The sequence below is a fragment of the Protopterus annectens genome, chromosome 12.part0 (assembly GCF_019279795.1).
Source record: "Protopterus annectens isolate FY-2018-M chromosome 12.part0, PAN1.0, whole genome shotgun sequence".
Taxonomy (NCBI): domain Eukaryota; kingdom Metazoa; phylum Chordata; order Ceratodontiformes; family Protopteridae; genus Protopterus; species Protopterus annectens.
In genome coordinates this window covers 199,927,242-199,942,383 of record NC_056746.1, presented here as the reverse complement: position 1 = coordinate 199,942,383, position 15,142 = coordinate 199,927,242, and the positions used below count along the sequence as shown (strand labels likewise).

The window sequence follows — 15,142 nt, the reverse complement described above, 5'->3', positions numbered from 1 at the left end:
ACTAACTCTAAATAAAACAGATCTGCCACAGATAACCCATTTGGGAATTTATAGACTCAAGCCTTTAGGAACTATTTTTAAATTAACGCACACTAAAAAAAAATAAAAGTTTTTATACATTAGGCTTTGCTATTTAGCCAACTTTTTATCAGGGGAGGTTAAATAAAAGTAAATAATGGTATATGTTGTTGCATATCTGTCATTTGCAGAGCTCTAGCTTGTTAACCTCTTGACTCGTGAAGTCACACTGTGAAATGCTGACGTTAAATTCTGCTCACTACGTGGTATACAGCAGGTTTCTCTCTCATTTCTGCAGCACATAAAATTAGATAAAGCACCACATTTGTCCTGACGATAAAAGGCTAAGTAAAGAGATGGTGTACTGCTTTTAGTAGACCAGTGATGTTGGAAAGTAAACATTTGTGTTTTAGGATTGTCATGAGCCATTTTTCCTGAATTGGCTTGCACAGTTCCCTGGTCTTGGCCCCTACTACCTGTAGGCATCTTTGAAAATTGAGGAAACCAGCTTAATGAGATGGAATGCTATGAAATGAAGCCAGCTTGAATGTATTATTTTAATCCTCAGACATGATTGCATCAGAGTAGTGCACAAGTACATTTATTATTACATTTTTGAATTGCTTAAGGTCTCAAGAAGCTAATTTGAATATATTGTTTTAATTACCGCACTTTTGAGCAAGTGCTTTAAGCTTACTTCTCTGTGAGTCTGAATGTTAACGTTTGCTTATGTTTTGCATTTCAGGTTTTACACACTTTGTGAAGGACATGAACCCACTATTCTTCTCATTAAAACCATCACTGGAGAGGTATGTGAAGAATGAAAAGTATTTTTTTTCTTGAAAACTGCATGTTATAAGCTTACTTTAAAATTATCTATTGTTTAATTTTTTTTGGCCCCCTCAGACCATGTAGTATTGGTCCAGATCCCAGTGCCTCATGTCTATATCAGATCTACCAGCCATCCTCCCACTCTTCACCCCCCCACACTGGACTACTCCAGTATTTGTTGAGGCTAATCATGAATTCTTATTGCATCTTGTGGTCTCCGCCATCTGGGCTTTTGTCCAGGGGGTTGCTTTTTATATGCCCTACCCACCTTTCCTTGCCTCCGTTCTCGCTGAGCAATATCCAAGGACAAGCCTACTCCCTCAGGGAATGTCATTGACGAACACTCATCCCTCCCTGCTGCTCCATCGGTCACTCGAGACGCTAATCAAACCTGGGTAGACTGAGACGTAGTCAGGGCTTTATCCTTCTACAATGCTGGCTTGGGCCTTTAAAATTATCCTTAACTGTGTTGCAGCTTTGTAGACTTAAGCCTTTTGGAAACTTTTATTTTGGTTTAGTGCCTTTCTTAACATCATTGAAGGTATCTTTGGAAGCTGTGGTAATTAACTAAAGGATCTGACAGTGTTTTACATCTGACAAACACCAGAAGATACTAAGACCTTGTGACACCCCCTGACAGCAAGAATACTGTCAGATGTTAAAACTTATTGTGGCAAAAATCCCCCCCCCCCATTTTTCTGTGGTGCACCTCAATGATTGCAGAAACAGCCACCTCATTTAGCTGTCCCACTGTTTGGCATGGACAGAGCTCAAAACTACTTCCCTTGATGATTGTCTTATTGGAAATACTTTCCTTTGTCATTTTACTGCACTTTCCTCTTTCATTTTATTTCTGTATTTGCTCTGCAGATAATTGTTAGTCTGGCTTCTTGTACTGGACAAACACGGTAAGTTCCTTTTGTGACTAGGTCCTCAATAGGCTGTTAATATGTTGTTTGTGTATCTAGAAAATGCGACAGATCACACTGGAAAACTTTTTTTCCCTGACACAGAAAGGTGTCTAAAATGTTGAGTGAGAGAAGAAATTGAAATCTGGTGAAGATAAGTCTTCCAAGGCTTCTTGCTCATCTGGATCAACGCAGCTAGTTTTGTTATCCCATTAACTTGCCCACACCTTACTTTCTCTTCCATCCTTCTCAGTTTTTCTTGGGCAGTATTAGTAGAGTGAAGCTTCTGTCCTCTTAGTTTACCAGATTGCTCCTCTAGGGGACTTATCTGAATTTCCCAGTAATTTATGCTAAAGCTGTTTTGCTTAACTAAGTCTCTCGCTCTCTCTTCTATTTGTTGATCACTTCACTATGGGCACTCATAAAACCAGGGCTGGGAGTGTGGCCTAATGGTTAAGGTGCTTGCCTTACAAAAGCAAGGTGCAGGGTTTGAGTCTCACAAGGGATAATTGGCTAGGCTTAAAATGGCTCACGTGAGCAGTTAGCTTAGTGCTAATCTATGAACCTATGAACCTATTTTCTCTTCCCATTCAACCATTAAAAGGACTGTTGTACCATCTGTTCAAGATCCGTCCTAAATGCTGGTTTATTTGGAGGCAGATATTCTTACCTCTCCTTGTATGCAGTCAAGCTAATACCAACCTCACTGCAACTAATTTTTCATATCTCTGTGCTGTTGACAACATAATTCTCTGATCTCCAAATAGACCTTTTTTCTCTCTCTCGGTTGTACATCAGTTTCAGCCCACTAGGTTCTTTTTTTTTTTCTTCATCCCATTAGACCTCATTTGTAACAGCCTGACCCCCAGTACCCCACGTCCATGCATGTTGAGGCCAGTTGTAGGTCTTAAGGACATTCTAGGGGCTCAGCTGTCTCTGTTTCCATCCAGTGTTTTTATATGCATGTCCTACTCTCCTTTCCCTGCTCCCCATGCTAATTTGTGCATTCCAGAGCAGCCCCCCCCTCTGTGGAAAACTCTTCTTTTGATATCTGTCATGTCCCACTACTTCAATGCACATAATCTTCAAAGACAGTCTATGTCCTTAGTCACCACTAGCTCAAACTCATGTCAGTAGATCAGCAACGCACTACTTGAATGTCGATAGTCTGAATAAAGTTCAATGAATCAACTTTTGGCAAACATCTGAGAGAGGCTTTTTTTTTGCAGTTAGGAAAGCCCCTGCTCTTCATGTGTGGGACAGCCCACACATGGCACACTCTCAGTTTATATATATATATATATATATATATATATATATCTATATATATATATATATATATATATATATATATATATATGTGTGTGTGTGTGTGTGTGTGTGCGCGTGCGCGCGTGTGTCTCTCTAATGTATTTAATATAAGTTGAGGTTGCACAGCAGTGGAGAAAATAAATCTCCAGTGTAGTTGAAAGTTGCATTGTCAGAATTAGTTTGTTGGAGTGGCATTCACTTAGTGCATTGTTGATCCATTGACAGGTTCCCCTCCAGTTCTCCCTGGGAAAGCTACAGGTTCTTCCTATTGCTAACCACCCTTACCCACTTAACTAGTGCCAACTGGTGATGGATGTTGAGCAAATTGAGCAAAAATCCTTTCTTGAGGCAAGTCTATTGTAGTCTTCTTTAGAACAGTTCTGTACCAGATGCTAAGGAGGAGGAGGCTCACCAGGGTTTTCTGTCTTTAGTACACCCTTGGGAGAGAGAGAGTTTTTTTGGCAGGCATGCCTTCTTCCCAGAGAAAACTTTGAGAGGCATGTAGGGCCCTAGACCAGGCCTTCATGTTTGGTTCCCCTCTTTCTGGACGTGCTGAAGGGGATAAAGGCATACTCTGACGTCACACTGCTTGCCCCACACAAAGTGTAATAGTCTCTTCATCCACCTGAACAACGTACATTGCTGTTTGCCACTCCATAGATCTGATGACATTATTTTCTCAGCTTTGCTGAAGCAACCATGAAGCAACCATTGTTCTCAAGCTGCCAAACTTCCATTAGGTGAGTGAAGGCCTCTGGGCTATTTTAGGAATCGTGTTCATGGCCTCTGCTTTGTCTATGACTTTTCTTTCAGTGGAAAAAATTATTTACATTTCACGCACAGACTTTGTAATGTGAGTACTCATACTATCACTAAAATTTAAATGTGTTAAGCACTTTCATCCCTTGAATTATGTGGAATTTCAAAATAACACATACTGCTCAGTAGCTTTGATTTATATGTTTTCTCAAAGTGCATGACTTACAAGCATGCATGAGATTAGCTAAAGGTATATCCAATTCCAAACATAATAAATATATAAAATATTATGTAAATATCACCCTTGAAAAGTATTATTATTAGAGTTATATTCTCAACACTTAATCACATTTTTTAAATACTTGAAATTGACAAGAAGCCATTTAAACCAGGTGGAGAGTCTGCGTTAAATGTAAGCTGCCAGAAGAGCTCTCTTGCGTCTAGGTTTTATTACTCTTTCAGTAACTGTAAATAAAAGTGTATTATCTGAGTAAATGTGAATATGTTTTAAGTGCATCAACAGGTCACTCCTTTATGTCTGAAATGCATTCATATATTCTTTCAAGGAAACTTCTTTTAGTTTTTTTGTATGTAAAATGATGCACATTTTGTATATATTGTGGCATATACTATGCCTTTTGCTCCACAGGTAAACGGATCCCTTTCTTCTAAGTTTATTGTAGTTATGAATAAAAATGTCACTACCTTCTAATTTGTAGGGACATAAGGATCACTCTTTTGATGTCATTCTTATTAATTTTCACTATTTGTTTAATATTCATACCTCTTCTATAAACTAGCTTAGCTTCATCCCCCAGTCATTTGCTGAGTTAATTGGTATACGCAAACATAACCCAGTTTTTGTTAATAATATCCCTAATATCTTTACACACTGTACTGTAAGCCATTGCCATCAACCTGTTAAAATAGTCAGCCTGATTATTTATATGGGGTGTAGCAGTCTTCTTTTTTCAATTAATAGAGTATAAACGCCATTTTTTCTTTTGATTATTACATCAGAAATATTTTCTAACAAATTCAATGGATAACATCTCCTTAATAGCACAGATTTTTTTTTATTTCAATTTCTTGGAGAAAAGTGGTCTCCTGCAAGACCATCCTTGCTAATCAGATCATTTGTCCTTTAACTAAAGTCTTTTTCCTGCAAATAGGGGTGGAGTAAAGAATTCCAGTAAGCATAATGTTGATCATCCTCAGTTAATACAACATCCAAATAACATAACTTTTAAAATAAATGTACATGGATGATTTAATTTATTTGAATACATCATTTTTTCTACTGAATGTTTTCATCTAATTTCTCTAGGGAATTACATCCAAAAGATGATAAATGTCATCCAAAAACCTCAAGTTATAAATTCCAACTCCTGTATGTGGAATTAAATACATAGTTATTTTCCCATTATGCCATAATCAGATTGGCATAGACAGGTATTTTGCAGTTATTTACAACGCTTTTACAGTCTTGTTTGTCTGTCCACTAGCCACCCTCAGTTATTGTTGTTTGTAGAAACAGTACATGCAAACTAATGCACAAATGCCATTTGCTGAAATGCACTTCACTTACTTCCTCTCAAAAAGATCTAATTTTAATATTCAGCACAGCTCATATTATTGATTTAGATTTTGTTTTTCATTTAATAGTAATTCCTTTTTTGTCTGCCAGCATCAGTAAACTCAAGAGAACCTTACTGTGCTGCTGCATTAGTTAAATACATTTTTTTATTTTATTTATGGCTATCTTTTCACACAGTAATTGTACCAAGGTGTTTATTGAATTTTAAAAAAGCCATCAAACAACATGTTCTCAGTTCACACTCTTTTTCCTATCACAAAATGTACTCTTCACTTGAGAAAAATCTTGCTTGAGGTATAACAGTACTTGCATTACACATTTTTTGAGCTGTTTAGACTTTTTTTGCATATGTTGTAGCTCTGCAGATATCTTCCTGTTCTTTTGTAAATTGTCCGTTAGTCCTCTCCTCCCACTCCTTCCTTAACTACACTGACTGATTTTTGCAATTACCATGAAGAATTTGTATGCCTTAGTGATTATTCCTTTTTACCTGCATACTTTGTTCACAATTCCACCATAAACTTTACCAGAGTTGATGTTTCAGTCTGTGCCTCTCTTTCCCTTTGTCTTTGCTTATACTGTACTAGTGTTCTTTATTAAAGTAGATAGTCTCTAGCATGGAACTTAAAAGAATTGTTTAGCTCTTTCCCACTCATTTAATGTCCATTTCTGGCTTGTCTGTTCCCATTACCTTGGTTCTTAACTAACGTTCGTGAGTTACTTCTAGTCATCAACAAAAAATATATACTTTTTCACACCTTTCTGAACTAGTATAGTCCAGTTTTCAGGTTATTGCTGAATCTAGGGCATTGTTACAAGTTTCTGTGTTGCCCATACCTTACTTGGATAGAAGGAAGTTTCTCTGTTCACCTGTGAGAGGGGGGAGCTTTGAGCAGCCTATCTGTCCCTATAGGAGTGGTTTCAGCCCAGAAGTTAGTAGTTTATTGGCCATTTTGGGCTACTTTTGATTGTATCTGCTCTATTTTCTGGAAAAAAAAACAAAAAAAAATACTTTGTCACACCTTTCTGAACTAGTATAGTCCAATTTTCAGGTTATTGCTGAATCCAGGGCTGTGTTACAAGTTTCTGTGTTGCCATACCTTACTTGGATAGAAGGAAGTTTCTCTGTTCACCTGTGAGAGAGGGGAGCTTTGAGCAGCCTGTCTGTCCCTGGAGGAGTGGTTTCAGCCCAGAAGTTAGTAGTTTATCGGCCATTTTGGGCTAATTTCTATCTCTTTCACTTCCCTGATATAAAAAACGCATTTGTGCAGTTTTGAGCACCGGGCAACGCCGTTTAGCTGGAGCTAAACTATTCTCGGCTACACTTCAATTTTGCCCTTGGAACTAGACAAACCTTCAACTTTAGCACTCAGACAATTCATTTCACAGTCAAGCACTTGCTTAAAACTCATAGCAAGCACTAATTAACCCTAGCACTAGACCCCCCCTATACTGTCCAGAAGGACAAGGCTCTCTATTCGTCCCCACCAGCCAATCAGAAAAACAGCTTACTCTACCTATTCAGGCATGTCCAAAGGGCAGTTTTTGGTGTACTCTCCAGTCCAACTGGTGAATTTGGGCATTTTGAGGCAATGTTACAACTGCCTCATATACACAGACAACCCTCTCCTTCTACCACCAAACACTGATGTATGCAAGAGATGCAGTTATACAGCCAAACTGGAGGCAAAGCTCTCTCAACCCAAGACTGAAACTGACAGTCAAGAGGAGAAGGGTAATACTTGCAACACACCACCAGTCTCACATAGACTTAATAAACCAACACCGGCAATTAACACACATGAATACATGAAAACATACTCGGAGGCTCTAAATAAAAATCTGCAAAAGCAACAGAGACCTCCAAAGCAGACATCCAAGCAACCTCCACACCCCATCATCCATGAAACACATACTTCACATAGTCAGTGTGCCATGCAATCACAGCCCTTAACGCAAAATAACATACCCAACACACTAGTAATAGGTGACTGTATAGACAGGCACACTGATGTCCCACTAACTAGGCTGGACAAGGAGAAGGTTACAGTTAGCTCCCTGTCAGGTGCCAGGATCCGCCACATAACACAAGCACTCAGGTCACTCTGGAACAAGTACAAATACAATTCCGTCATTGTCCATGTTGGTGTGAATGACCTGAGACATACCTCCCTGAATTACATGAAAAGAGACATGGAAGAGCTCTCTGATCATGTAGACCAGGCCGGTATGACCCTGACCCTGAGTAGCATCCTGCCCTCACCAAGAACGATGCCACAGTATAAAGAAAAAATGATCAATTTCAACAATTGGCTAAGTTTCTGGTGTCATTCAAAGGGGATCCAGTATCTGTCCACCTAGGATGACATGCTCGACAAGCCATGTTGCTTCACGAGATGACTTGCACCTGTCACCCTTAGGCTTTCGAATACTGGCCAAGGCTGTTGCCGCCCCCATAGTGCCTTTTTTAGGCAAGGCTCAAAAGACAAACCCACTACCATAAATAGCACAAGTAACCAAAAACTGAGGGTAATGCTACTCAACAGCAGAAGTTTAAACCTCAAAATGCACGCACTCGAAGCACTCCTCAGTATGGAGAACATCAACATCTGTGCAGTAACAGAAACCTGGTTTAAGGCTCCTGAGAGCACCCCAGCACTACTAGGCTATAACTCATACCATACCTTTCGGCCACAGAACCAGGACCGAAACACAAAAGGCGGGGGGTGTATCCATATTCATCAAGGATACCCACACCTCCAGGTTAGTGGCGCAGCACAATGCATCAGAGATCATCCATGTGTAACTAACAACGGGCAAAACTGCAATCCAAATTGTAGCTTGCTACAGATCACCCACCATGGCCCAAGACCCCCATTCCGCATTTCTGGAGGCACTGGGAGATATGAAGGTACTACCAAGCACCCTAATACTGGGTGATTTCAATTACCCAAACATTAACTGGGAAAACTGCTCAAGTACTAACTCCCTTGCCCAACGCTTCCTAGAATTTATAAACTCGAACGCCCTGGATCAACTGGTCAACACCCCACCAGAGGGAACAACATATTGGACCTGGTCATCACCAACATGGGCGATGGGTGACCAGTTTCCCACATTGGAGGTCAACCTCTCACTGGTTAGATCAGACCATAGACTAATCACTCTGGATATCCACATTCCTCCCCCAATCAAGGATACCACCATGAAAAACTTTTCAAAAGCAAACTTCACGTTACTTAAGACCGAGGTGGAAAGGTTCACAGCCCCCATGCTAAAATGCTAAAAGACAATGCTGTCCAAGCTGCTGAAACCTTTACAAAGGCACTCTATGAGCATCTGCAGGAATGCATAGATTGTGCTATCCCAAGTAAAATGAAGACTCACTCCTCCAAGAAAAGTAAACCAGTCTGGTGGACCCCTGACATAAACAAGCTATACAACAGAAGGAGGAAACTAGTACAGAAAAGAGTAAAATCCCAAGAAGGAAAGACATCCCTGATCAGTATCAGCAAGAAACTACAATCCCTCATTAAATCATCCAAGGCTAGTTTCGAAAGAAAAATTGCCAATGACTCCAAAGATAACCACAATGTGTTCTTTAGCTCTGTCAAGAACCTAAGTGGAAACTCTCAGATCTGCTCTGAGTTAGTGCAGAATGGCACAAAATACACTGAACCGACTGATATTGCCAACATTCTGGCAGACAGGTTTAGTGCAAAATTCATCCCCCCTCTCACCCCCTAAAGGGTCCATAACCATACCAGAAGAATGTAGGGCCCTGTCAATCACAGACACACAGGTTAAAACAGCCCTATCCAAAGCCAAAAACACAGCTTCAATGGGACCGGATGGTGTCCCAGGCTGTGTCTTACAAGAGCTCCAAAATTAACTAACCCCTCACCTAAACGCACTGTTCAAACTCAGCCTCTCTACAGGCTACGTACCCACAGAGTGGCGCACAGCAACAGTTATCCCGCTCCACAAAGGTGGAGCCACAACGGACCCCCAGGAACTATCGCCCTATAAGCCTGACTAGCCTGGTCTGCAAGGCTATGGAACGCATCATCTTGGAACTCATTAACAGAGACATTGGGAACCTCCAAACCTTGGACCCTACCCAGTTTGGCTTTAAGGGCAGATCATGCCTCCTAAACCTGGTGGACTTCTTTGAGATGGTTACCAAGGCATTAGACGAGGGAAAGGAGGTCCACACAGCCTACCTAGACCTCGCAAAGGCTTTTGACACCATTCCCCATTCTAGTATTATAGACAAGCTCACCAGCTTGAACATAAACCGCTACGTCACAAGATGGGTTGCCAACTGGCTCATGGATAGAACCCACATGGTGAGAGTTGCAGGCTCTACGTCCGACTCTAAACCGGTTACAAATGGTGTCCCTCAGGGCTCAGTCCTAGGACCCCTCCTGTTCGGTATATACTTCTCAGAGGTACAGGCAAGCATAGGAGGACTATGGCTGACCAATTTCGCAGACGACTGCAAACTAGGGGCCATAATTGATTCTCTGGCTGATACAAACACCCTCCAGATGGGTCTCACTGAGACAGATACCTGGTGTCAAAATCATGGCCTCAAGCTAAATGCCAAAAAGTGCATAGTCATCCCCTTTGGAAAAAACAAAGTACCCGCCAACTACCACATAGGTGGTAGTCCCCTAAATACAGAAAATGTAATAAGTGATCTGGGGACCCAAGTATATAGTAATCTCTCCTTTGATAATCATATTGTCAAGGTGGTTAGAAAATCCTTCTATGTGGCCCACCTAATCACAAAAGAGTTTGTATCTAGAACAAAAGAGGTTATTGTGCCTCTCTCCTCATCACTCATTAGACCCATCATAGAATACAACGCCCCATTTGGGATGTACCTTACAAGACACCTGCAATAGCTGGAGAGACCACAAAAGTACCTCACTAAGAGGATTACTGGCCTCATACAGATGCCGTATGCAGCCCGACTTAAGAAACTCCAGCTGTACTCGGTCGCATACCGCTTACTCAGAAGTGATCTCTGCCTGACATACAAGGCCATGTCCAACCCAGAATTGATGGACATGCTCCACCTAAAAAAAACAAATCCCGGAGAGCCACACACTCTAGAGATATAAACCTCACCACAACTATAAATAGGACATGCTGGAGGGATAGATTCCTATCCAAGAGACTTCCCATGCTTTGGAACGGGATTCCAATATACATCAGGAAGAGCCCCTCACTAACACTCTTCAAGAGAAACCTTGACGGGTGGATGGGAAACAGAAAATTTACCCCAGGGATCACTGCAGTGGCTCTGCGGGACAGTGGCACAGGGAACTAATGGCTCTGCTGAACAGAGGCACAGGGAACTAATCTAAGGGGGTGGTGAAAGTCAACACATTCTGGCTAGGCTTATAAATGCCCTTGGGCAGATAGGTTCATAGGCAAGTACTAGGCTATCTCTCGTCTGTCTACTGACTTTTAACTGCAGGTGTACTTATAGGCAGGATTTCCATTTTCCTATCTTTCACTTGTTTTGTCCTCATAAATATTTTCTGACCTTTATACATATGAGGCTGTTTGATGATTAATGCTTTCAGTACGTGCTTGTGTTTAGATATTTTCTCTCTACCTGTAGTATTCCTCCGCAGGTGAGTAACATCATTTTCCATTTGGATTTAGAGCCTCCTGTTGGGGTTGGGTATGTCAACTGTGTATTCTTAAAGTAACCTTTCAAGTTTGGCATCCCTAATCCCTTCTGTTCCAGTGGAAGTATTAACTTATTCCACGTGACACGTGCCCTTTACCCTTGTCATGTAAACCCCTTTCAGCTGTTTGTTAATTACTGGCCATAGTTTCTTTTTAGGCCAGTAAAAGTATGACCCGTGTAGAACACTATGGGGACTAAGAGCATTTTTATTGCTTATATGTTACCATCAAAATCCATATTCACAGTTTTCCAGTCTCTCAGTTTAACTATTCTCTATTTAGATCTCTTCCTTAGATCATTGTTGCAGTATTCCAGTACTTGTGGGTTTTCCTGCCAGATGTGTGGCCAAGTTATCAAAGCCAAAAAACATTCTTGACACTCTGTATATCTGACGTTTGACCTCAGTCTAATAGGGATGTATAAGTGTACATATGAGTATAAGTTACCTAGGCTGTCTTGCTGCCAGTCTGAAAGCAGAAGCTTCACTAATGTCAGTCTGTATACTGCATCGTTGTGCCATTACCACTGCCAGGCCTTGGTCAGATAAGTGCCCCATTGGCAAACCTTCTTTTTTCATTCTTATCATTAAGAGTTGCTCATTTTAATTAAGAAAGGGGAAGTACAACTGTAGAAGGCAGATTCCTTACAAAGACCTCCAGTCTGTGTTTGTTTTGCTTGGGAGAAAAAACACAATTATTGTAACTGTAAAGTTTGCCAGTTTGTTTCTAAGATGCTTTGTTCAAGGTTAACTTCCCTTAATACCTATCTGGAGAGTCTGTGACTCAGCAGCCTCACACTTTACAAAATGGCGGAACCCTCCGCCTCTGACATCCAGCTTGCGCTCAAAAAGAAGTACAAAAAACTGAAACTAGATACTTTTGCTGCCAAGTCTGACTCTGATATACCTGCTGAGATACATTTATGGTATAGCTCCAGCAACAATGATCCTGCTGGATGTTTGTATGGCATCTCTTGCTTGCATGTCCAACAAGACTGAATCTCCAGCTGCTGTGGGAGAAAAGGGGGAATTCTAGGGTGATTATTTTTGAAGGACTAGATGGCCTAAGACCTCATGACCTCAGATCATAATGCAACAAGAGATACCCGATTCCTTTATCAAGGTTTAACAAGGCTGCACACTACCAAGTGGATGTCCTGGTGAACAAGATGAAGATACAAAAAAATAAAAGAAAAAGATAGGTCTGTCCTCAGTGGGTGTCCCATAAGAAGGAATTTTGATTTATCTCAAGACATATAAACACATTTGGTCTTTGAATCCTCCTCCATTTATCACTTCCCTTCACCTATTCCAATACTATGCATCATCCACAGAAGAGGAGGAATCAGATTCATTTGAGGACCCAGTGGCCTATTCCTCTCAAATACACTGTCTTGGACATTTGTCCTCAGGTAATGAGGATACATTATCTCCAGAGTCCCCAGTAAAAATAAGTTTCTTTTGTGGAAACTATGTCCAGAATGATGGCAGCATTTTGAGTGGGAGAGTAAACAGGTTTCAGACTTACAGAAAGGGTACTAAGAATTACTTGAGGTTGGGACCACTAAGCCTTCAGTTTTGCCCCATCTTGAATGCCTTTTTGGATGCTCTTGCTTCCACTACTTCTAATCCAGATTTTCAATTTAAAAAAAACAGGTTCTCTACAAAGTCCCTGAGGTTATGAAAGTCATGTGCAAAAATCCAGTAGCAGACCCTTCAGTTTTCTCTTTGCCTGCCGATAAACCTGTGAAGAAAATGGAAATACTATCCTGTGTTAGCATGTCTGGCAGGAAATGTGTGCATATTCTCAAATTAAGTTGTTTTGCATGCCAACATGTCTAATTATGAAAATGTAAATATGTTTTTAAAATGTTGAGCATTTCCCTTTTTATACAAACTGTTTAAAGAATCTGTCATTGTTTTGATACATTTCTAATTGCAACTATTTGTGAGAGAGATTCCTAAAATACAAACTGCCTGTGAAGAATCAGCTGATCAGTAGGTGATGTCATTAGAATGTTCCTGGTTGCTATGTGATTATTTGAAAAGATGATTGACAGTAAAAAGAACTTTTTCAAACAGCTGATTGTTATTTTTAAAATAAGACAGTTGAGACTGTTAACCTGGACTATAAAAGAGACTGTTGAAGTTAGATGAAGAGCAGTTAAAGAGCTGCAGCCAGTTACAGTACTGTGCAGTGGTTACCAAAAAAAAAAAAAAGGACTCGCCAAAAACTGTAAGCTTGCTTTTGCCTTGCTGTTATACTTTAGATTAGATCAGAGATGGTATTCTCTAGTTAGATTAGGAAATTTTAGTTATTTATATGAAGTTTTTCTAAGATGATAGACTTCTATCCTACAGTTTGTTTTTTTCCGGTGATTGAATTATGGTGTTTATTAAAAATTATTGCTTTACATTCTTGTATTCATTTTACTTATTAAATATTTTTCATAATTTTACATTGTGGCTGGACAATCGGTGTATTGTTTAGAGATTAGAGAATGTTTATACCTTTTTGATGCTCCCCATGACACCTCAAATGCTTGGCTGTTTCTGGTCATAGCTATCATTTATTTTGATATTTAATTTGTAATAATTGATCACCCTTTGAAGGGTGTGTAGACCTGTCTTGAGTCTGGTGGCAGCGTTTATCGTTTGTATTGGGAAGGGGACACAGCTGGAAATCTGTTTCAGGCTTCCTGTACGTATTAGTGTATGTGAGATTTAAATTTATTTTGAGTGTGACTGAGTCAGAGGTCTTAAATTGGAACACATTGCTCTGAAGTGTATGATAAGGGATTGATTACATTTGGGTGGACAGAGGTATATAGTCCAGTCCCAGGAAACCAAGCACGTTCCTGTTGTGCTCTTAAAGGAAATTGTGGAATTTTACTCTTGTGTACTCTGGTGTTTTCTGTGATGTTGCCACACTGGAGTTAGTGAGGATTAAGAGTCCTTAATTACTGACCAGGGTTTTAACTGGAGGGGGGTGTCAAAAAAACCTACCAAACTTCTGCCATCTGATAGAGACAGCAGGTTTATTAACCGGTATGGCAAAAAGTCTATACCTCTTCCATCCTGGCTTTCACAGCCTTTAATTACCAAACACAAATGAGTAAGTATTTATATTCCATTGAGGGACACTTGAACAAGTCTCTGGCTGAATTGGAAGATTCTGAACATACGTTTCAAGTTATGTGTATGCTCAACAATGTTACAAAAGTTGCCAGACACTTCATTAAATGTAGCAACAATGCTGCAGAGGCTTCCTGTAGGGCTGTGGCCACTGGGTCAGCCATACACAGATTTGCATGGCTGCACCTTCAAGAAGATATCAAGTCCGAGTATGGTCAGTGTGGTAGATCCTTGGAATAGATTACTTCCCAAAGGATACAATAATGCATTTTTGGCATTTAGTTTCAGTCCATGATTTTGACACCAGTTATTTATTTCAGACAAACCTTCTTGCAGGATGGCTAAGTCATTTGGGGATTCAGTGAGTGCTCCTAGCTTGCAGTCATCTGCAAATTTAGTCAGCCAGATCTCTTTAGTATTGGCATTTACTTCAGAAAAGTAGATGTCAAACAGAAGCTGTCCCAGCACAGAACTCTGGGGGACTCCACTGGCGACTGGTCTGTTTGTGGAGGAAAATTCCCCTATTTTGACTATCCATGCCCTTTCTGTTAGCTAGTTAGCAATCCAGTGGGTGATAAAGGGGTTTATTTATCTTTTCTACTATGCATAGTCGGGGATTATATCAAAAGCTTTGGCTAGGTTGAGGTATGCGATGTGTACCATTTTTGTCTTTATCCATTGTTTTGGTGACCTTTTCAAAAAAAATCCACCAGGTTGAGTAAGCATGATCTGGAGGCACCCTATGTCCTTATTGAATAATTTCATAAATCTTTCCATAGTTTTACATATGAGGCTGGTCAGAATTATGGGTCTGTAATTGCCTGGGTCTGTGGAAGGTCCTCAGTTATGCAGAGGAATGACTGTAGCTGTTCTTCATT

The 15,142-nt window shown here is 40.3% G+C and overlaps 1 protein-coding gene across 4 annotated transcripts in view; it reads left to right on the top strand.

The window, feature by feature from the left end:
• The window catches only part of TBC1D24 (TBC1 domain family member 24), a 526,383-nt gene that overhangs the window by 348,573 nt on the left and 162,668 nt on the right, over positions 1-15,142 (top strand). For all 4 annotated transcript variants that reach the window (XM_044089247.1, XM_044089249.1, XM_044089246.1 and 1 more), the window contains one exon: positions 764-827. In XM_044089247.1, coding sequence (XP_043945182.1) covers positions 764-827 — 64 coding nt within the window. The remainder of the gene's footprint in view (positions 1-763; positions 828-15,142) is intronic.